The sequence below is a fragment of the Manis pentadactyla genome, chromosome X (assembly GCF_030020395.1).
Source record: "Manis pentadactyla isolate mManPen7 chromosome X, mManPen7.hap1, whole genome shotgun sequence".
NCBI classification, from domain to species: Eukaryota; Metazoa; Chordata; class Mammalia; order Pholidota; family Manidae; genus Manis; species Manis pentadactyla.
The window spans coordinates 129,931,482-129,955,191 of NC_080038.1; the positions used below are offsets into that span (position 1 = coordinate 129,931,482).

The window sequence follows — 23,710 nt, forward strand, 5'->3', positions numbered from 1 at the left end:
GGGACTCTTGGTCTTCATAACTGAGTGAGCCAATTCCTATGATAAATCTCCTCTTACAGGTGACCCTTGAGCACCACAGGGGTTAGGGGCATTTATCCTTTGCACAGTCAAAAATCTGTATATAACTTTTGATTCCCCCCAAATTTAATTACTAATAGTCTACTGTTGACCAGAAGCCTCAATAACATAAACAGTTGATTATCACATATTTTATGTCATATGTATTATATACTGTATTGTTACAATAAAGTAAGTTAGAGAAAAGAAAATGTTTTTGCAAATTGTCACAAATCTCAAAAAAATTTTCCAATATATTTATTGAAAAAAAATCTGTGTATCAGTGGACCTGCGTAGTTCAAACCTGTGTTACTCAAGGATTGATTGCATATACATCGCTATACATACTATATTACTTCTATTACCTCCTGAGATAGACTAATACAAACATAAAAATTATTGAATGTGACTAAAGCCATATTTACAGGACAATCCACAGCCTTAAATGCTTTTATCATAAAACAACAAAGAAGTAAAATACAATATGCTGGATATTTATTGAAAGCTTACACCGTGCAGGGCCTGAACAAAATGTATTTTATTTAATCTTTATAATACTTATGTGGGGGGTACTGTTTTTTGCCCTTCCTAGTGCTTAGGAGTTAGGTACCATATCTTGCTCTTACCTTTTTGATATGCTCAGAAGTACAACTAGGCACATCTGCATGATGTTCTAACTGTGATATTGATTTCCAAGAACGATTTCATATGTTTCAACTCCATGCCACACATATTTATTAGTTTGTGTTGTATACAGGACACTGTAACAAAGAAATGAATAATAGATATTCTCTACCCTGTAAAATCCAGTGATGGGTATTTATGTTATAGATGAAGGGGAAAATGTACTCATAGTATGATTGCAACTAACCCTACTCGCTGAAACTGACTGTATTTAATGCGAAAAATGATGCATAACCCCAGCACCATGGCTGCAGAGAGCAAAGTGATTCCAACTTAGAGTGAGGGCAGGAGTCAACTGTGGTGCTAGTTGCCACTGCTCAGGGAGCAGCTCTAAGTTGCTCAAACAATTAGTTAATGTGATTGAAGCAGGAAGAGCACATATATCTCCACTTTATTAAAATATTGCATAGATACAGAGCAGCTGGGAACATCCATTCTAAGGCACTGTTCTGGTTTGAATGCACTTCCACAAGAGAGAAAAGAGAAGCCATTACATTCGTTACCTTTCATCTCTACATTCAGACTCCTCCCACGTTACATGTTTATTGCCCTCGGGATCTCAGTGTTAACCTCACACTTACAGCAGCATCATACAGGGACCTGGATGACAGAATTAAAGACACATCCTGCCTCTAGCACTTGACATGATTTGGCACTTAATGATAAACTCTCTTGCACTGCTCTCCGTTTGTTTCCCAAATCTTATTTAACTTAAGTTTACAAACTCTTTAGGAGCCTGACCCATGAATTAATTTCTTTAAGTAGTTTCCATTAAGCCTAGAACAGGACTAGTTAGGCACATACTGGATCCCCCCCCAATACTTATATTAAATATATCACTTTCAAGAACATCAGTGGAATAGAAAAAATATACTTTCCCTAATTTTAGTCTAAGGAAAGGATAACTGGTATCTTTATACAAGGAAAACAATTGAATGTCTTATTTCTTTTATAACAAGGAAGTAGGGTGAATTAATATTTTCAGGAATTAACAGTTTTAACTGACAAGGAGAGTTCTCCCCTTGTTACAGGAATTTGAGTCATTACCATGAGTATATGGGAACATTTACATGAATATCAATGTGTGTGATTATAAGTAAAATTCAAAGAAGTTGAGAATCACTGAGCAATTTATAAATTATCTGAATTAGTGACCCTCACCCCCTTAAAATAATATATTTATGTGTGTGTATTACATAAAAAATGTATATGTGTAAAGATTTTTTGTAACACCCTTGAAACAAGTGGGCTTTAACTAGGCTTGGGAGCAAAAATACTATACTGATTAACTACAGGAATATCTGTTAAAGGCAGTGTGCTCCAGGGAATATTTGCAGAATATTAGTTCTGTGGGTTATTACTGGGCATACATGAAAAAGGGTTTTGGGGTCAAATAGGTTTGCAAAACATTGAGTCAAAAGAGGTGTTTTTCCACCTTTACTGGAAGACCCCTCAGAAAGTATCATTTGCTGATGTGCATTGTGAATCTAGAAAGGGGACACAGCACGAAGGGATTCCAAAACTTATTTGCAGAATATCTTTTAGCACTAAGTGTTCTATGACACACACATAGGCTGACACTGAATTAAAGAATGGATGAAATTTAAAAAGCACTGAGACACACGTGGTGGACTACCAAAGGAGAGCCAAAAGCAATGGACACTGGCTCCTCAATCTAAATTCAATTAGATTCTACCTGTATGACCCAACTGTCAAATGGATTCTTCCACAGAGAGCTTACTTATTCTGTGAACAAAATATATCGTCATCAAATTAATACTCAGCTCTAAGCAGCATCACCCAGACTACCAACTAAGCAGATTAGCAAACTTTGCAAAATTCATAAGTAAAAGGTAAAATCTTAATTTCCTTAAACATAAAAAATTTCAATGGAAATAACCCAGTTCTTATCAGGCAAATGAAATCCTTTTCATCCATGCATTCCTGACACATTTTTATTATTTGACAAAATATACTATCTCCTTTCTTGCCACTTGGGACACATATAAAGCTTTGAACTATATCATCACCTTTAATAATGACAGCAGAATAATTATGGTGCTGCTATAATAGATATGTCAGATAGACATGCTAACCCATTATACTGACCCTGCCTGAAAAGGACTGTCATTATTTATATGCTTTATGTTTACATCTATGATACGGTTGGCTTGGGACACAAAAATTTTCATTGCAATAAAAAAATAAAGGCTGTAGAGACAGAATAAATCAAATCTTGGTAAGCTACAAGTATAGGTGGACACTCTAGAATTCATATGCCTTGAAAGATGAGTTTTTAAAAAGTGAAAAAAAAAAGCCTGTCCTTATAAGCTCAAACAAAAAGATTCTTCTAACACAAACTGCCTGCTGCAGGTTAAGATTTTTTGTTGTTGTTGTTAGTGACAATTTCTGCAGGACCGGTTTCCTTTAACAATTCCTAAAGAAGTCCTCTAAAATGAGTGACTTGGTGCATAATAAGGCCTGCTCTCTGCCTGAAGCTTTTAGAACAATGACTACACTTGTATGGTTTCTCCCCTGTATGAATTCTTAGATGAATAACAAGGCTTGGTCTCTGTCGAAAGCTTTTCCCACAATAATTACATTTGAAAGGTCTTTCTTCTGTGTGAGTTCTCTGGTGCAAAGTAAGAGCTGTCAGTCTACTGAAACTTTTCCCACAGTTATGACATCTATGAGGTTTTTCACCCGAATGAGTTTTCAGATGTCTTTTAAGACTTGATCCATGACAAAAGCTTTTCCCACACTCGAGGCACTTATATGTTTCTTCTTCAGAGTGGGTTCTCTGGTGTCCTATAAGGTGTGACCGCCGAGTGAATCGCTTTTTACACACAGTGCATTCGTAGGGTCTCTCTCCTGTATGCAGGCGTTGGTGTCTATAAAGGTCTGAACTACGGAGGAATTTTTTTCCACATTCAGGGCATTTATGAGGTTCCTCTCCTGAATGAATTCTCTGGTGCCCTGTAAGTTGTGACTTCCGAGCAAAACATTTTCCACACTGAGAACATCGGTGAGGTTTGTCCCCGGGACTCTTTTTCTTATGGGGTCTAGGGTTGAGAGGTTCTTCCAAGTTGGAGCTCTCAGGTTTCTCTCCTGTGGAGGGGCTCTGATTATCTACAAGTTTTGTTAAATCTGTCTGTAAATCCTCTGGTGGGGGTTCCCATTGATTTTCTAACTGTACATAGTCTTTTTGCAAAATGGGACCATGGAGAGCATTCCCCTCTAATGTAACAATAAATGGATACATAGTCTCCATTTTTTTCTGTTTTGAAGTATCTTCTTCATTTTCTATCCCGATCTCAAAACCTGAGAGAAGAAACAGAAACTGAAGGTTCAGTGTGTCTCACAGAGAAAAGAACCTAAGGGAAAATAAAGTGTTACATTAAACCACCGGCAGGAATGCAGACATTCCTAAGTAGAATCCAAAATGCTTTACCCTGATTAAGGTTGAATTTATCCTTTCTTTCTTCCCTAGTATCAGTGAAGTTACTTACCTATCTTGGAATCAAGTAACTGTTTAATTTCTTTGGAATCTTGTAGTTCCTTCACCCATGCCTCTTCTCTCTGCTCCAATGGAAAGCTCACGTCAAGCTTTGGTATTGGATATCCTGGCCCTAAGAGAGACGAGAAGCCTAAGAGTTTGGGTCATCAAGGTTTTTTCCAGAGTTCAGTCTGATGTCTTGGACACACGGACACTTAATGTGTACTTCCTCCTCAATTAGTGTTACTTTACCAGGGATCTCTTGCAACGCTCTTTTCTTGTTTTTTATTTTTTGTTTTTTACTTGGATGATCAAATGGTTGTTAACAGTTAACAACAATAAAATTCTGTACAGGGGACTCAATGCACAATCATTAATCCACCCCAAGCCTAATTCTCATCAGTCTCCGATCTTCTGAAGCACAATGAACAAGTTCTTACATGGTGAACAAACTCTTACATAGTGAATAAGTTCTTACATGGTGAACAGTACAAGGGTAGTCATCACAGAAACTTTCAGTTTTGATCACGCATTATGAACTATAAACAATCAGGTCAGATATGAATATTCGTTTGATTTTTATACTTGATTTATATGTGAATCCCACATTTCTCCCTTATTATTATTATTATTATTATTATTTTTTTTTTTTTAATAAGATGCTGAAGTGGTAGGTAGATGCAAGATAAAGGTAGAAAACATAGTTTAGTGCTGTAAGAGGGCAAATGTAGATGATCAGGTGTGTGCCTGTAGACTAAGTATTAATCCAAGCTAGACAAGGGCAACAAAACATCCACGGATGCAGAAGATTTTTCTCAAAACAGGGGGGGTGAGGATCTAAGCCTCACCTCTGTTGATCCCCAATTTCTCACCTGATGGCCCCCCTGCGACTGTGACTGTCTTAGGTTGTTCCTCCCTTGAGGAATCTTACCCGTCTCTGGCTAACCAGTCATCTTCCGGGGCCATACAGGGAAATGTAAAGTTGGTAAGTGAGAGAGAAGCCATATTGTTCGAAAAGGTTAGCTTATTACTTCTTTGCAGATTTATGCCCTGTGGGTTTAATGCCCAGCATCTGTCTTGAGGTATCTTTACCACTTGGAAGAATTATGATACTCGGTAAATTCGATATGAGGCACGAATTCTATTTAAGGGTTGTAATTAGGAAGGAAGAAGAAAAGCTATAGAAGTAGCAGGCGGAAGAAAACATGGGAAGATTGGTTATTTCTTTGATATATCTTCTTGTAGAGTAACTTCAGCATGTATAGGTTTTAAACTACTAATTAAATTGCGCACACACATTAACATAATAGGAATACAATTACATAACCAAAGCAGACCTAGAATTACCAGCCATCTCCAGTGAAACCAAGAAAACCAGTTAGGCACCCTAAGCATTTGTGAAAACTTATCTATGATATGATGGATATTGTCTAACTGAATTTGAATAGTTTGTGCAACGCTCTTTTTTTTAAAAAGAATGAAACAAAAATGAAAGAACACCCTTTTATGCCCAATTCAAGGCTATGCTCCTGCAGTCTATGGAAGGTGGGGGTTGAAGGGGGTGAATCAATTCTGTGTTGAAATCAATGCATGAAATTACTTCTGTATGTATTTTGGTAATAGATTTATTTAAGTTAGAGCCAAAATATGAAGTATATCTTCATAAAGTTTTGGCATATTAAAATGGAGAAATGCTGCTATTGAGCACCAAGTGAAGAAGAGAGGTAAAAGTAGGAGTTAAGAAACTACTTACTGGAATAATTTCGGTTGAGATTTTCAAATTTAAAATGGAAATTGACTGGGTTGGTGACCAGCAAAAGCAGTCTTTATGTTTGTTTCAGCTGAACTTTAGAAGTGGATTCTCTTGAAATTAACTCAGATAACTACCAGAAGCGTTTTTACTGTCAATCTAAGGACAACCAGGAAAAGTTTCTAGCACTACCACAGCTCTCCTTATTGAGAGGGGGCGGCTTGTCTTTCCATGCCCCTCCTTGCCTTCCTCAGCTCTGGTGAAGAATACTGGTCTGCAGGAAAGTGTGGGATGGGAATTATGGATTTGGGATCTAAATGCAGGATGATGCTTAAATATTAGCATTATTAAAATAATATTAGCAAGTTAATTTGATGGAAATTTAAATTTCAAAACATTACATCAAAACATAGGAAGTGGACTAAAATATTTTATATTTTTGGGGAAAAAAAGACCCTTTTAAGTTTAAGAAACAAAAATGTGTTTTAAATAAATTCTGTTTAAATTCACTATATTGCTTTTGATTGGATTTCAAAGCTAAGAGTGGGATGTAATATGGCATAGGCCACAAAACTGGAGGTCACAGAACAAAGGAAAGCTGCCATTAAGTAAAAGTGGGACCGAACTGAAACTTGAAATAAGCAGAGGAGCAAAGGCCTAGATGTAAAACACTGATTTATGATCTAAATATAAGGAGGGAGACAGACTTCAGTGTGACTGCATGAGGAGCTCTGCAGATCTACTTCCCAGTGAAACTGGTGAAAATTGTTAGACGTTAATAAAAACAAACATTTAAAGTGTCTCAAAATGGACCTAAGGGCATACAGCAAATTAGGAACACCTATTTTTATAAATCTTCTAATATTCACAGAGAACAGTGAGAGTCTTAAGTATTAAAACCAAAACTGTTCTCTTAGTCACCCTCCCAGCTCCACTTGAGACTGGTGTAGCCAAGAGGCTGGGGCACCCTCTTCCCCAGCTCCCTTTCAGAGGGTTATCTTCCTGGGAGGAGCAGGGCCTCAGCATCTCTCATCCCCCCCCCCCACTACCTATTGTTAAGTCTAAATTCCAGGAAATTGTGGCTGAGAGGCGGGGGCCCCTTTTGTCTACCCGGGTCTCCATTGTTGGGACGGAGATCTACCTTGGGAATCTACCTGAGAATACTAGGTCCCTGACTGTCCTTGTAAGACAAGTCATGATTGCCACTCCTGGCTGGAGTGGCAAGCCAAGAAGACCCAGGCACAGACCTAATGCTCAGCTCCAAAGTGGCACTGTCACCCAGAGAGAAGCGTACCACTGTCCCCATCTCCAGCTCCAGAGCAATGCATCCGAAATTTGGCTTGGGAAGAAAAGTAGACCTTAAAAAGATAGCTCCTAATGTCTTCTCAAAGAAACTGACTTTATTTGCAACAGAGAGAGAAGTTCAAGCCTAACGGTACTCTCAAAAAGAGAGGAGGTTGCAATGAAAGGCAACTGGAAAGAGTTTGGTAGATTTATTGAATAGACAAGCTAAACTGTAAGCTGACTGCTTTGCAGAAGGGAAATGGAGAAATAAATAGCTGGGAGGAGGCTTCCTGGGATGAGAACAAATCTCAAAATCTGACCTCAGGAACTAGCCCAGCCCATCAAAGGTATCTGAATTTGATTGGATTAGTCTACAGAGCAATTTATGTGCCAGGGTATTGCTGAAAACAATAGAGCAATTAGCTGGCAATTAACAGCTGAGTCTGGTCAGGGTAAGTGACAGCCAAAGAATGCCTTGCAAAAACTACTGTCATTCCAGGGTAACTGTGTGCACACCATGGCTGTGCTCCATGAGGGGCAGAATGAAATGTTTAACATTGCAAGATGAGCTAGACTTCACCAAAATAATTCAGCCATTTGCCAAACAGATAAACAAGCAAATAACAAGCCCTGGGGAGTGGAAGGACATAGAGTTGCTATGATACATTATCCAAAATGTCCAGTTTCCAACAAAAAAATGATGAGGCATGCAGGTGAAAGTATGACCCATACACTGGAAAAAACAAAAGCACAGGTAACAGAATCTGCCTGTAAGAGTGACTAGATACCGAATTAAACAAAGACTTTAAAGTAGTCATTATGACTATGTCCCAAGAACTAAAGGAAACCATGATTAAAGAAGTAAAATAGGATGGCAACCTCACATCACATTGAACAGAGACTACCAATAAACAGACAGAGATTATAAAAATGAATCAAATGGAAATTTTGGAGTTGTAAAGTATAATAGCTGGGGTGAACAATTTTCACTAGAATGGCTCAAGAGTAGACTTGAACTGTCAGAAGAATTAGTGAACTTGAAGACAGATCAATAGAGACTATGCCTTCAGAAGAACAGAGAGAAAAAATAATGAAGGGAAATGAATAAAGCCTCAGAGAAAAGGAGGGCACCATTCAGTGTACCAAGAGATATATAATGAGAGAATCGGAAGGAGAGGAGTAAGAAAAAGAGCAGAAAAAAATATTTAAAGAAATACTGGCCACAAACTCCCAAAATATATTGAAGAACATTAATCTGCACATCTAGGAAATGGAATAAGTTCCAAGTAGGATAAGTACAGAGACCTACTAACAGACATATTATAGTGAAAATCCTAAAAGCCAAATGAAAAGAAAAAACCTTGAAAGACAGTGAGAGAAAAATGACATGTCACTTAGAAGGGAATCCCAGTAAGATTTAAAAGCTGAGTTCTCGTCAGAAGCAGTGGAGGCCGGAAGACAGTGGAATTACATATTCAAAGTGTTCAAAGAAAAATGAAAACTGTCAACCAAGAATCTTGGGCCCAGAAAAGCTATCTTTCAAAAATGAATATGAACTAACAATATTTCTGATAAACAAAAGCAGAGGGAATTCTTTGGCAGCAGACTTGCCTAACAAGAAATACTAAAGGAAATTTCTCAGTCTGAAAGTAAGGGATCCCAATGGTAATTCGAATCCACATGAAAAGGCAAAGGGCACAAGCAAGGGTAATTACGCAATTATCAAAAATAGGATAAATATAAATTTCTGTTTCTTGTAAGATTTTAAACACAATTGTATAAAACAGTATGTGTGTAGTGCATTGTTGGGCATGTAACATAGAAATGTAATATATTTGCCAATAACAGCAAAGATGAGGTGGGTGGGAGCAAAGCTATATTGGGCTAAAGAAATGACTCCTATTACAAACTCAAATTCATGGAAAAAATGAAGAAAACCAGAAATGATAAATAATGTTAATATAACAAAAGCTGTAATATATACCTGTTTTCCTTTCTTCCCTCAGGTACTTTAAAAGTCTTAAAATTATATGTTGAGTTTGTAACATTTTTTATGTAATATGTATGATAGTAATACCACCAAAAGAGGGAAGAGAATAGAGCTGTATGGGAGAAATATTTCTATATCTCACTGCCATAAGTCAGTACAAATCTGAAGCTGATTATGATAAGATGTACATGTTAAACTCTAGAGCAACTAGAAAGGAAATAACTAAAAAATAGTGAAAATTCATTAAAGTAAGTAAATTGCTATGTTCCAAATATTTGTTCAGTGCAAAAGAAAATAGTAAGTAGGGGCTAGAGGGACAAAAAAGATAGGAGACATACAGAAAACAGAAAGTAAGTGGCAGATGTAAATCCAACCATATCAAAAATAAGATTAAAGGTATATGGATTAAACAACTCAATCAAAAGGCAGAGATTGTCATACTGGATAACAACATCCAACTAAATGCTGTCTATAGGAAACACACTTTAGATTAAAAAATACAAATAGAGTGAAAGTGAAGGGATGGAAAAAGATATACCATGCAAATAAGAACCACAAGAGAGACAAAGTCACTATACTAATGTCAGATAAAATAGACATTAAAACAAAAAGAAGTTGCTGGAGATAAAGCAGATCATTTAATAATGATAAAATGGACCAATCAATGAGGAAGACATAAGAATTATAACCATACATGCACTTAATAATAGAGTACCAAATTACATGAGGCAAAGACTGACAGAGATAATAAAAGAAATAGACAATTAAATAATAATAGTGAGAGACTTCAATAACTCCTTGCATTATTGAACAGAAAATCTAGGCCGAAGATCAACAGAAGACAAAAAGTACTATAAACCAACTACAAACCCTTTATCAACATTTATAGAACATGCAATCCAACAATAGCAGAATATACATTCTTCTCAAGTGCAGATAGGAAAATTCTGCAGGTCAGTCAAGATGCTATAGCATAAAAACAAATGTTCAAAAATTTAAAAGGATCACACTCACAAAGTATATTCTCCCACAAAAGTGGAATGAAATTAGCAATAAATAACAGAAAGAAATCTGGGGACTTCACAAATAATTAAATAACACACTCCTAAATAGGCAATTAATCAAGAAATCAAAAGAGAAATTAGAAATATTTTGAAAGAGATGAAATGAACACATAACATCCAAAACTTAGGGGATGTATCTAAATCAGTGCTTGGAGGGAAATTTATAACTATGAATGCTTATTTTAAAAAAGAAAAACCTCAAATTAATAGCCCAACTTTGCACTTTATAAAACTAGAAAAACAACAGTAAACTAAGCCTAAAACAACTAGAAAAGAAGGAAATAATAAAGATTAAAGCTGAATATAATGAAATAGAGAATAGTAAAACAATAGAGCAAATCAGTGAAACCAGTGTTGGCTCTTTGAAAAAATTAACAGTATTGACAAGCCTGCAGCTAGATTTATAAGAAAAGAAGAGAAAAAACTCAAATTACTAGAATCAGAAATGAAAGGAGAGACATCATTACTAATCTTAAAGAAAAAAAGGGTTATAAAGGAATACTGTAAACAACTGTATGGAAATAAATTAAATAAATGAAATGTACAAATTCCTAGAAAAACAGAAACAACCCAAAACTGGCTCAAGAAGAAACACAGCAGAAGAACAGACTCATAAACGGTCACATCATTAAATAATATCAGCAAGTTAGTTTGACAAATGTTAATCTGAAGGAAAATTTAAATTTCAGTACATTACGGCAAACCCTAGGGACTGGCATAAAATACTTTATATTTTCATAGGGAAAAAGTAATAGATTTCAGGTGAAGAAAAATAAAATGCATTTCCAATGACATGCTTTTTAAATTCACTATTATGTTGCTTAGGTGTCAAAACTAAGGGTAGGATGATTGAATGATGTGGTACATCATAAGGTAAAATAAAACCAGAGATCAAAGGTCAAAGAAGCTGCCATCAGTGACAAGTGGGAAGCAACCAAAAGTGGGTAGAGCAGCAAGTAACCAGGCTTAGCTTGGAAGAAGCCTGGAGTCCCAGGGTATTTTAATATAAAAGAGGAAAAACCATTTGGGGAATGACAGGAACTGTTCACATGGCTATTTCATCCTATAAGCATGAACTTGAAATCTTCAAGCTGTAGATTTCATCATATGAAAGTTTGAAATCTGGCCCAGACAATTGCCCCTTGGGTGAAAGTGAAGCTATTAGACCTACTCACAGACTAAAAGCAGCCCTGAAGGTAGAATGTAGTCTCCAGGGGAACTAAGACTTGGGTAATTCTCCAAGTACTGCTATCACGCAGGTGCATCTCACAGGTTTCCATAAGGTTTGACCCTCAAGTGCAGGTGCTACCTTCTGCAAAGCACCGAATAAAGAGGCTCTAGAACCTGTGTTTTGGTTCTTCATCCCTAAGATCATACTCCTGGTGCCAGCTTCCAAACTCTTTGGCCCTAAATTGGAACATTAGGGCAGTACCCACACTCTGGATGCAGAGAACAAGCACTCTAACTTGGGATTCTTCCTGGATGTTAACCTCACGCACTTCTTAATTATCTACCACCCCACCTTTGGTGTAACATTCAGATCCTTGGGCCTCAGGTGTACCTAGCCTCCACTTCTGGACTCTCAAAGCCCTGTTCCTGACACTTTCACCAGTTTGCATTCCCCTATGCTCATAACCCTTGTCAGCTAAAGCCACTAACCATTTGCCTCTGACCCATGTCCCTCCCCTCTGCCCTCACTTCCATCCTCCACTCTTACACATTCCATAAAATACCATCAAGAATGCTGAAGAACTGGACATTTACTAAAAAGGCCAGTGCAGATATCAGCCCTCCTTCTGTCTGCCAATATGATGAGAACAGTTATCACCCTTATACAGCAAAGATCAAACAGTTAAATGATACAGTATAATGAAGGCAAGGAGAATATGGTACTCTCATATGTTGTGGTGGGAGGAAAAATTGGTACAATAATTTTGGAGAACAATTTGACCATATCTTTAAAGTATTAATAATCCATTAGTCAATCAATCCCACTTCTAGATAGATAGATAGATAGATAGATAGATAGATAGATAGATAGATAGATAGATAGATAGATGCTCACTGTATGTTTTATAGCTTGGCTCCAGGGCTTTTGGGTCAACGTTGAATAGCATTCAGAAAGCAGGCCCTAATACCTACTTCTGTCAGGTGGCTGTTCTCTTTGCCTTCCATGCAAACTAGTCTGTGTAATAAGTGGTTTTAGACCGATTGAAGAAACATCAATTGCTAGTCAGTTTGAATAAACAGGAGGGTCCTACAGGATAGAATCCAAAGCATGTTACCTTAAATTCAATCATGTCTTCTGCCTTTCAGACTACGGTCTAGAAAATTAGTTTCCCAATGATGATGTACTGTCCAGATTATTAAACTCATCTTGTGGATATAGCCAAGAGACTCATCATGGGTATATTCTATTTGACCTAATTAACTCAAGACATTTACTCAGGAAAAACAGGAAAAAGAACAAAATTAGTTTCTGATCTAAAAAACTGAAATAAAAAGTAAAAAGCTAGTAGAGACAGGGAAGCATGGGTGCATAGTTGTTTTAAAATATGCTCCCACATTATTTGATATTTATCCCTTTAAGAGGCGGAGGTTAATTTTCTTCCCCTTAAGTGTGGGTTGGACTTAACTGCGTCTTTTCTAAAGAATACAATGCAGTAGAAGTGATGGTGTGTGACTAGGCCATCAGAGGCGCTGTGGCACTCCTTCTGCTTTCTCTTGATTCATTGCTCTGGGGAAATCTGCTGCCCTGTTATGAGTACACTAAGGTAGCCTAGGGAGACGATCATTTAGCAAGGAATTGAGGCCTCCTGCCAGCCCCTGCTGACATCTTAACAGCAACCAAATGAGAGACTTTGAGCCAAAAACATCCAATAAACTACTCACAAATTCCTGACTCTAAGAAACTGTGAAATGACAAATGCTTTTTCCTTTAAGCTGCTAATTTGGGGGGTGTAATTTGTTATGCAGCAATAGCTATCCATACAAAGAGAGAAAAAGCAATTTGAGGTTTACGAAGAAGTTACTTCATTGATGAATGTTGCCCTGTCCCATGCTCAGGGAATGACTTTATAAAGCCCCATTAGCAAAGACTGCATCACAAAGGCTCCACTGCACCAGGAAATATCATTACTGTGGTTGGGGTTGGATATTAGCTAATGATATATTTTTTGGTATAATAGGATAATCTGAAAAGATTCAAGTTACAAGAATCTTCTGACACTTTGCAGAATATTTTACTTTAAATTTTCATTTCTCATTTCTTTTATGACCAAAAAGATACAATCTCTGACATATCACATAAAATTTCCTAGTGAAATATTATCAACTTAAATAAAACACCTAAAGCTTTGGCAAATGAAAACATATTCCAGACTTGGTGTACTAATATTGAACCCCACATTTTCAAATACAAGCATGATTTTTTTAATACATTTAGGACCAGCACATCTATTCTTTCTAATTGCAGATATTCTAATATGTTTGTCTACCTCTAGCATCTGGTATGTCTGGCTTTAATTCCAATAGAATTTTTATTTAAGCTTACGTGTTTCTTAAATCACTTTGCATTTTCCACTTCTTTTTTATTTTACTTTGTCTCTCCTGTGTGTGTGTGTGTGTGTGTGTATGTGTGTGTGTGTGTGTGCATTCACTTTTATCAAATGAATATCACCAGGTGAATATATACGTGTGTATACATCTATATTTTTTTCATTTCATATACCAACAACTTAACTTTTTGCTGACAGGGAATATATTCTAAACTTTAATATAAAATCAACTGGCTTCTTCCATTACTTTAAAATTTCTTCTTCCACTCTACCAGCATCCTATGCTTTCTACTCAGCCTACAATAGGATATTCCTCATGTAATACCTCAAAATGTTTTGATTTTTTTAAAACAGTAGAAAGAGATATGGGCAAAGTAAAGATCTAATATACATTTATAGAACACTCTACCCAACAAAAATACATACACATTCTTTTCAAGTGTACATGGGACATTTTCCAGGATACAGTCCATATGTTAGACCACAAATTAGTTTCAATAGATTTAAAATGACAGATATTATACAAGTATTTACTGAGACCACAATGGGGTGAGGTTAGAAATCAATAACAGAAGGAAAACTGGAAAATTGACAAATCTGTGGAAATTAAGTAACACACTTTTAAGCAACCAATGGATCAAAGAAGAAATCACAAGGGAAATTAGAAAATGCTTAGAGATGAATGAAAAGGAAAACTCTACATACCAAAACTTATGGGATGCAGGGAATGCAGTGTCAAGTGGGAAATTTATAGCTATAAATACTTACATTAATAAATAAGAAAGATTCCAACACAGCAACATAACTTTACAACTTAAGGAAATAATAATAATAATAAAAGACCCTAAGCCCAAAGCTAGCAGAGGGAGGGAAACAATAAAGATTAGGCAGAGATAAGGAAAATAGAGATGAGAAAACAATAGATAAAATCAATGAAACCAAAAACTGGTTCTTAGAAGAGATCAACAAAGTTTACAAACTTTTAGCTATATGGACTAAGAAAAAAAGAGAGAAGTTTCAAATTATTAAAATCAAAATTTAAGTTGGAGTATTACCAATGGTTCTACATAAATAAAAAGGATTATAAACAGTATACTATGAACAGTTATACACCAACAAATTGGATAACCTAGATGAAATGAATAAATACTAGAAACATAAAACTTACTAGGACTAAACCATAAAGACACTGAAAAATATGAACTGACCTATAACTAGTAAGGTGATTGATTGAATCAGTAATCAAATATTTCCTGACAAAGAAATGCCCTGGACTTGATGGCTTCACCAGTGGATTGTACCAAACATTTAGAGAAGAACTAATACCAATCCTGCTCAAACTTTCCCAAAAAGTTGAAGAGGAGAAAATACTTCCTATCTAATTCTCTGAGGACAGCATTACCCTGATTCTAAATTCAGCAAGTAAAAGGACTATATACCATGACCAAGTGGTACATTTCCTGGAATTCAAGGATGTTTCAAAATATGAAATTTGGTCAGTGTAATATGCCACATTAACAGAATGAAGGAAAAAACCCCACATGATAATCTCAATTGGTACAGAAAAAGCATCTGATAAAATTCAACACCCTTCCATGATAAAAACACTGAACAAAATAAGGATAAAAAGAAAATACATCCACATAATAAAAGCCATATATTAAAAACCCACAGGAAACATCATACTCAATAGTGAAAGATTGAAAGCTTTTCCTCCAAGATCAGGAGGAAGGAAGGATGCCTGCTTTGGCCACTTCTATTCAACACAGTACTGGAAGTTCTAACCAAAGCAGTTAGGTAAGAAAAAGAAATAAAAGGCATTCAAATTAGAAAGGAAGAACTAAAACAATCTCTATTGGAAGATTATAAGATCTAATATGTAGAAAATGCTAAAGATTCCATTAAAAACTGTTAGAATTAAGTGAATTGAGCAAAGTACCAGGATACAAAATGAATGTAGAAAAAGGTTCTATTTCTATACAATAAAAATAAATAATTCTGGAAATTATGAAAACAATCCATTTACAATAGCATCAAAAAGAATAAAATAGATAAAAATTAAACAAGTAGGTGAAAGACTTGTACAATAAAAATTATAAAAATTGGTAAAAGTAATTAAGAGACATAAATAACTGGAAACACATCCCATATTCATGGATTGGAAGACCTAATATTGTTGAGATGTCAATACTTCTCAAAGTGACCTACATAGTCAATACAATCTCTATCAAAATCCACTGACATTTTTTGTAGAAATAGAAAAACTCATCCTAAAATTCATATGGAATCTCTAGGGACCATGAATAAAGAAACCAATCTTAAAGAGGAAGAACAAAGCTGGCGGACTCATAATCCTGATTTCAAAACTTACTACAAATTACAGTAATCAAAATAGTTTGGTACTGATAAAGACAAGATATACAGACCAATGGAAAAGAATAGAGCCCAGATATAAACATTCACATATATGGTCAAATGATTTTTAACAAAGAACAAAATCACTCCATGGAGAAAGAACAGTCTTAACAAATGGTGCTGGGAAAACTGGGTATGTATATGGAAAAGAATGCAAGTGGACCTTTACCTAATACCATATACAAAAATGAACTCAAACTGGATCAAAGACCTAAAAGTAAGACCTATAATTATAAAATCCTTAGAAGAAAACATAGGACAAAACTTCATGACATTGGATTTCTTGGATATGAAACCAAAACTATAAGTAACAAAAGAAAAAGTAGACATAGAGTACTTGATGAAAAATTTGTTAAAATTGTCCATCAAAATAGAACATAAACACATATAAACTATATTTCAATTTTAAAAAGACAATATAAACAGAGTAAAAAGGCAACCCACAGAATGGGAAAAATCATTGTAAATCTGATAGGGATTAATATCCAAAATGTATAGAGGACTTTAAAATTCAACAACAAAAAACCAGACAACCTGATTCAAAAATGTTCAAAGGACATCAAAGGACATTCTCCAAAGAATTTACACAAATGGCCAATAAGCACATGAAAAGATGTTCAGTATCACTAGTCTTTTGGGAAATGCAAATCAAAACTACAATGAGATACCACTTCACACCCACTAGGAATGTTACTATAAAAAAACCCAGAAAATAACAAGTTTTGATGAAGATGTAGACAAAATAGAAGTTTGTGCACCACCGGTGGGAATGTAAAATGGTACAGCCACTGTGTAAAATGTATAGCAGTTCCTTAAAAAAAAAAAGTACCATGTGATACAGCAGTTCCACCTCTGGTTATATACCCAAAAGAAGTAAAAGCAGGGTCTCAAAGAGATATTTATTCACCCACGTTCATAGAAGCATTATGCACCATAGCTAAAACAGAGAAAGTTTTCCAAGTATACATTTATGGAAAATAGGTAAGCAAAATGTGGTTTATCCATTCAATGAAATATTAGTCAGAAATTAAAAGGATGGAAATTTTGACATATGAGAATACATGTATGAAACTTGAGGACATTATGCTAACAAAATAAACCAGTCACTAAAAGATAATTACTGTATGATTCAATTCATATGAGGTACATAGAGCTGTACAATTCAGACAGAAAGTTGAATGGTGGATGCCAAGGGCCAGGGGGAAGGTGGGAATGGCAGTTGTTTAAATGGGTACAAGTGTTTCACTTTTACAAGACGAAAATAGTTAAGGAGATGGACAGTGGTGAGGTTTTCACATTATGGATGTATTCAATACCACTGAGCTGTACATGTAAAAAAGGTTAAGATGGTAAATGTTAGGTTATGTGGTAATATTTTACCACAATAAAAAAAACTGAAAAGAGAAAAATAGGCTTCTAGAGCAGGTTCATTAGCTTGAGGGGTTTAAAATCCATTCTATCAAATGTGTGTTGTGCCCAGCTATTCCCAGAGAGACATCCCCTCCTTCTCTTTAACAGAGTGGGTCCATTTCCATCACATAGGTGGTGTTCGTTAACCAGCCCAACCTTGCAGAGCTCTGGAGCTCTCAAACACAAACCAAGGAAAGGAAATAAAGCCCTTGCCTTACCTGGGTCCAGAAAGGGCTGGCATTCCCCAGCAGCACCATAGCTCAGCTCCTGCGGCCCTCCCTGTGGGATCCATGCCTCTGCCACTGGGGCCTCGGGGGCAGGTCCCATCACTTGGACTGGGGGTGACTCCAGGTGGATGTTTGGTGGTATGTGCGCCGTTCCCACCGGTGCCAGTTCTTCCAAGAGCACTTCCTGCCTATCCACCTGGGGAAAACGCCACAACCCGTCACTCTAAGGTCTAGACCAGCCCTGCCCAGCAGCAACATAATATGAGCCACCCATGTCATTTTACATTCTCCAGCGGCATGTGAAAAATGAGTGGAAAGAAAGAGGACAGGTCATTCTTAATTGTATGTCTTCTTTAATCCAACACACCGCAACTATCAGGATTTCAACATGTAATCGCTATAAACAAGTATTAATAAGACAGTTCACCTACTATATTTCATAGTTAGCCCTCTGGATGCGCTGCGCATTTTACACTTACAGCACATCTCAGTTTGGACTAGCCCCGTTCCAGGTGCTCTAGAGGCACACGTGGCTGGAGGCCACCACACTAGCAGCGCACGACAAGACCACAGGAGAGAGACTCTTGCATGGTGAGACGAACCAAGGACGCAGAGAGGAAGGACGATACACTCAATCCATCCTAGGAGGGCAGGAATCTTAGGAAGGCTCCTGTGCAGGCAGGCTTCTGCTGAGCCCGGCGACACACAAGACTGGAGGGCCCCAGCTGCCCAGCTGGAAGCACTTTCTCCCTTCTCACAGATTCTGCCCTGTGCTCAGCTATGGCACAACCCAGACAGGTTTTACCTGGTCGTTTTGACAGGGGCAGCCCACCATCCCCATGGGGTGTCCCCATGGATATGATGGCTGCTGGTGGCTATTGGAACTGCACAGGCCAGAGATGAGTTACACAGAACTCATAGTGCACAATTACTCCACCTCCCAAACAACTGTGGAATGTCCCTTTCAAGCATTCATGTATGTGAAAAGAGCCTGTCAAGAACTTCATCCTGTTGGTCATATAAGTACAATTGGTTGGTTTTGAATAGTTTTAGCTAACTTGAAATTTACAGGAATTGCAGTCCTGTGAAAATCAAAGGAATTCTATACAACTGACTTTTTGGATTTACCAGGACTTGTTTGCCACTTTGGAAACCCCACGAGCAGCAGCAACCCTGCTCAGTGTTTGGGGGGTATCACTCTGAACATGGGGCTGTCGCCCTCACAGGGAATCGATGCACGGAGGCAAGCGTCTGACAGCTTCATGAGGGCTTCTGATGCACTCAAGCCCAAACGCGGGCAGGGGTTGCTGTCCAACACGGTAGCCATTAGACCCACGGTGCAATTTAAGTGTAAATTAATGTCCCAATTCTGACAGAAGGAAAAACTGAAAATTACTGTGGGGAAATCTTAGAGCACAAAGACAAATGCCTGCTCTCATGTCAGCTTTCTCTGCTACTTCTTTTGGTTTAACTACCAAATGGCAATGCTTATAGTTTATAATAAACTACTTTCCTGTTCCTCTGTATTCCTTCCTGACTCCCCCTGACTCAGGTTGGCAAACTGTTCTTATAAAGAGCCAGACAGTAAATATTAAGGCTTTGTGACTCATGTTGGTCTGTTGCTTATTCTATTTCTTGTTTTTAACAACCCTTTAAAAAGGTAATAACCATTATTAGCTCATGGACTGTATAAAATCAGGCCAAGGGCTGTACTTGGTCCAGAGAGCACATAGAACATAGTATGTTGATGTTTTTAATTTAGTGTGTATAAGCAGGTTAAATTATCTATAAATTTCATTTGGGTTAGTAAAAGGGACAGAACCAAATATATGCTATACAAGAGGAGGTGGATTTCAATAGTTGAGAGTCACTTAACCATGTCCCGATTCTGACAGAAGGAAAAACTGAAAATTACTGTGGGGAAATCTTAGAGCACAAAGACAAATGTCTGCTCTGGTGTCAGTTGTCTCTGCTTCTTTTGGTCTAACTACCAAGGCCCCACACCCTTTTCTCACCTGCTGCTCTGGGACCTCAAGTTCTCTCTGTAAGTCTTCTATCAGTGACACAACTCTTTCTCTATTCTCTGGGCAATGTTCCCTCACCCAGGTCTCTATCTCCGTGGGCAGAATCGTCAGGAATTGCTCTAACACTAGCAGCTCCAAGATTTGTTCCTTAGAACGTAGTTTTGGTTTCAGCCATTGACAGCAAAGCTCCCAGAGTTTGTTGAAAGCTTCATGAGGCCCGGCTGCTTCTTTGTACTGGAACTGTCTGAAGCGCTGGCGGAAGACTTCACAGTCGGTATCATACTCTTGAAACACGGAGCCCTGATTCAAGGAGGCTTGGATCGCACAACCCAGGGCCACAGCCATGTCCCTTCCAACAGTGAACAATTTATCTGGGGCCTGAAGTCTCAATTCCAATTTGTTACCTCGTGTAATTGTTGGGGGGAGCCACCTACAGGTGAAGACAGGACAATGTGAAAAAGAAACCGCAGTGGTTACCAGAGGGCTTACTAAACTCACTTAATTGCTTACTTACCAGCAAAGCCCTAGAGCAGCAGGTGGTAATCTTTTAGTGGTTTTGAGGATCTGATGAAAGCCATGGACTCAGTTCCTAGAAAAATGCACACATGCACACATCCAGTTCTGCATCCAATTTCCAAATGCTTAATAACATGTCCAAGTCCACCCACAGACCCTCTAGAACCATGCTGTCCAACACGGTAGCCATTAGACCCATGGGGCAGTTTAAGTGTAAATTAATTAAAAATTCAGCTCCTACCACACTTTAAGTGCCATCAGCAGCCATCCATGCAGAGAGTTCTGCTGGACTACACTGCCCTAGAGTTCCATGGACCCAAGGCTAAGAACCCCTTCCCTTAAATAGATCTTGCGGCCTTTAAGCCCATTCCCAGTCTAATTTCAATTTTCTTGCCTTTCTGAATATAGGTGGGCCACAAGAGAACGGAGGAGCAACACTCACAATCCCACCCCATGAATAGCCGTGCAAGTCCATCCAGCTTTGAGTCACCCTAAGTCACCTGCAACCATGGGCATCTTAGCCAGAGCCACGCCTTGCAAAGGCAGCAAATCGTCAGTCCCTCATTCTTCTCCATTCGAGGTGTGCAGTTGAGCCAACATCCCTGTGACCCTCACCCTCCGATAGCATGCCGAGTGAGAAAATGCACTGCAGCAGGACAGCCACCAGGAATCCCGTCTGCGTTTAGAGGCGAAGGACATTCACCACGTTCACCACACTGTGTGCCAGGTGCTGTCCTAAGGCTCCTACCTCTCTTGGTCCATTTAGGCCTCACCCAAAGTCAGGCGGTGGTACTAGTATCATGCCCTGTGTACACAGGAGGGCACCGAGGTTTGAGGCTTAGGAGGACTGAATGACTTGTCCCAGGTCACACAGTAAATGCCAGAGGGAAATAAATGGTTATGAGGTTAGACTCAATAGACTCCTCCGATGCTCATTTCTGAGAACATCCTAATGTTCGTACTGCAACCTCTGAAGTCACAGAACTGGTCACCTACAAGTCTCCATAGGTCTGGAGACCATACCTGCCTTTGTGCTCAGGGTCCTCTCTCTCTGCATTTGCCAGATGCCTCCTGCACCTCTTCTCTTGCCTGGAGTGGGACAAGGAAAAAAATTCTCAGAACTCTTCACACCCAGTCATCCCAGTGGGACACTCCCCCATGCCACCCTTCATCTGTCGGGTAGCCTGGACTTTTGTGCCAGGCGGATGTAGGTGTGATGACCTGCTAGCTGTGCGACGCTGACACCCAGTACTCCTGTAGCATGAGAACAGCCATAGCATCTATTTGATAAAATTTCCTGCCGCGGATCCAGGTGCATGAAAGCGAACGGCAGCGTGCTTGGCACAGAAGAAGCGCTCGAGAAAGGCTATTGCTCCTGAGGTCTCATCCCTACGCAGCTTCTCTGTCCGCAGCCCAGGCACCTATCTACCCGTCGCTGGAGGGAAGCCAGCACCCGGGTGGGTTTGGGGACCCGCCAGTACCACGCTCTAGCCTCACAGCCGGGCAGCCCTGCACTGACTCCCCTCAACCTCCCGTCTGTCTTCCGGGACACTGACCGTCCCAGTGCGCGTCCCCCAGTCTGGCGAGGGACACGTCCCTGGCCCCAGGGCTGAGGGCGTCTCCCCAAAGCCTCCCGAACGGTCGCGCGCCCTCAGGGCCCTGGGACAACGAGGGGCGTGAAAAGAGCTAAATCGGGGCAAGGCCAGGGGGACGAGTGCCTGAAACGACTAGGCGAGTTAAAATCCGAGGCCGCTGGCGTGGGCGCGGCCAGGAGCGCTCCCGGGTGAAGATGTCCTCCCGGAGGGGCGCTCTCAGCCCGCAGAACCCGGGAAGGCCTGGCCGGGTCGCAGGCAGCGGCAGCGGGGACTCATGCCGGACAGGGACGCACCAGCCTCGCTCCGTACCCTCCTCCCCGCCCTCTCCCGTTGCCTGATCAGGGATGGCGGGGGGCAGCTCGCGTCGCCCGAGCGGGATGGGAGCCCCGCTCCCCTTGCCCGCGCCCCAGGGACAGCCACGCCCTCTGGCTGCTCAGGGACTCACCGCCTCGGCGCCCAAGGCTCTGCCAGGCTCACCGGGCAGCTGCCCAGAGCGCATGCGCGGCCGCGCTGCTGACTACATCTCCCGGCAGACCCCGTGCCACTGGCCGTGTCATTGGGGCAGAAGGATGCTGACGTGAGAGGGGCTGGGACTTCCTTTGCTCCCCGAGGCCTCAAGCTTCTTTGGAAGTGATCCCATTTCCGGTCCTAACTGCTTCTAGATCCCAGTGGATTGGGTGGGACGTGCCTTGGGTCTTGATGCTGGCTAGCGTTTCTCTTCCATCAGCCCTCGAGAAACCGGAGCCGATAGGAACCTTCTTTAAATCTGTATGACTGGATCAGTGATTATCGAAGCTCCGTGTAAGAAGTATTTCTTGGGAGAGCTTGTCAAAAATTCAGATTTCTGGTCCCTACCCCGACTGCCTGACGCACTGGATCTTGCAGGAGCCCGAAAATTTTCATTCATGAGGCTTTCTTGGGGACTATGACTCTGGTCTTCCCCTCGAGGGTCACAGCGGCCTTGAAATACCTTTGTATTTTCTCCTCTGAAAGAGCAGAACATCCACCCAGTTATCTGGTGCGTTCGTCTCCCCCTCAGCGCCCACTTTAGGGCAACCGCGTCTTGTGGTTCGCCCTATGGCCCCGCCCCTTGCCTTTCGATTGGTCCCTCGCTGCCCCGGGTCAAATTTTCCCTTCTGGATGGTCAGCTGTGAATAGAGACCGGGCCACATGTGGCGCTGTCATTCGGAAAACCTAGGGCTAACATGATCTTTGGACGCCAAACTTTAGTGCTGGTACTTCCTGCATGGAATCAGGACAGAGAGAAGAAAGCTGCCTGCGATTATGTCTTTCAGAGACCCTGATGAAAGCGAGAAGAGAGGGCAGGCGTCTCAAGGTCCCAAACCCACAGAGGCCAAGTCACTGGAGACAGCTCCGCTGGGGCTGGAGGCGGGCTATTGGGATGGGACTTGGGAGCCCTGGGCTTGCAGACTTCTGTGGATGCTATTTATTGTCGTACATGGCGCCAGGCACCTTCGCTGGCTGTTGCGGCTGGTTTCGGGTCCAAGGTGGTCGAGGAGCATGGCGTCTGGCTGGGGCTCCCAGGAATGAAAAGGGATCCCGATTGTGAAACTATAGTAGTTCCTATGCGTGAAGCCAGGAGTTGTCTCCTCCCGACCGAATGCACAGCATGGAGGCCTC

At 39.8% G+C, this 23,710-nt stretch overlaps 1 protein-coding gene across 2 annotated transcripts; it reads right to left on the minus strand.

The window, feature by feature from the left end:
• Window positions 1-291: 291 nt before the first annotated feature.
• ZNF449 (zinc finger protein 449) lies at window positions 292-22,555 on the minus strand. Of its 2 annotated transcripts, XM_057495719.1 has the most exons (5): window positions 22,515-22,555; window positions 19,950-20,388; window positions 17,926-18,130; window positions 4,251-4,370; window positions 292-4,062 (listed from the first exon to the last, which is right to left on the minus strand). In XM_057495719.1, the coding sequence occupies exons 2-5, from the start codon at window positions 20,301-20,303 to the stop codon at window positions 3,179-3,181; spliced, it is 1,563 nt and encodes a 520-aa protein (XP_057351702.1). In that variant the 5' UTR covers window positions 20,304-20,388; window positions 22,515-22,555; the 3' UTR covers window positions 292-3,178. The 2 variants fall into 2 exon arrangements, with proteins under 2 accessions (XP_057351702.1, XP_057351703.1); XM_057495720.1 differs by lacking the exons at window positions 4,251-4,370; window positions 22,515-22,555 and having other exon boundaries at window positions 19,950-20,303.
• Window positions 22,556-23,710: the final 1,155 nt, after the last annotated feature.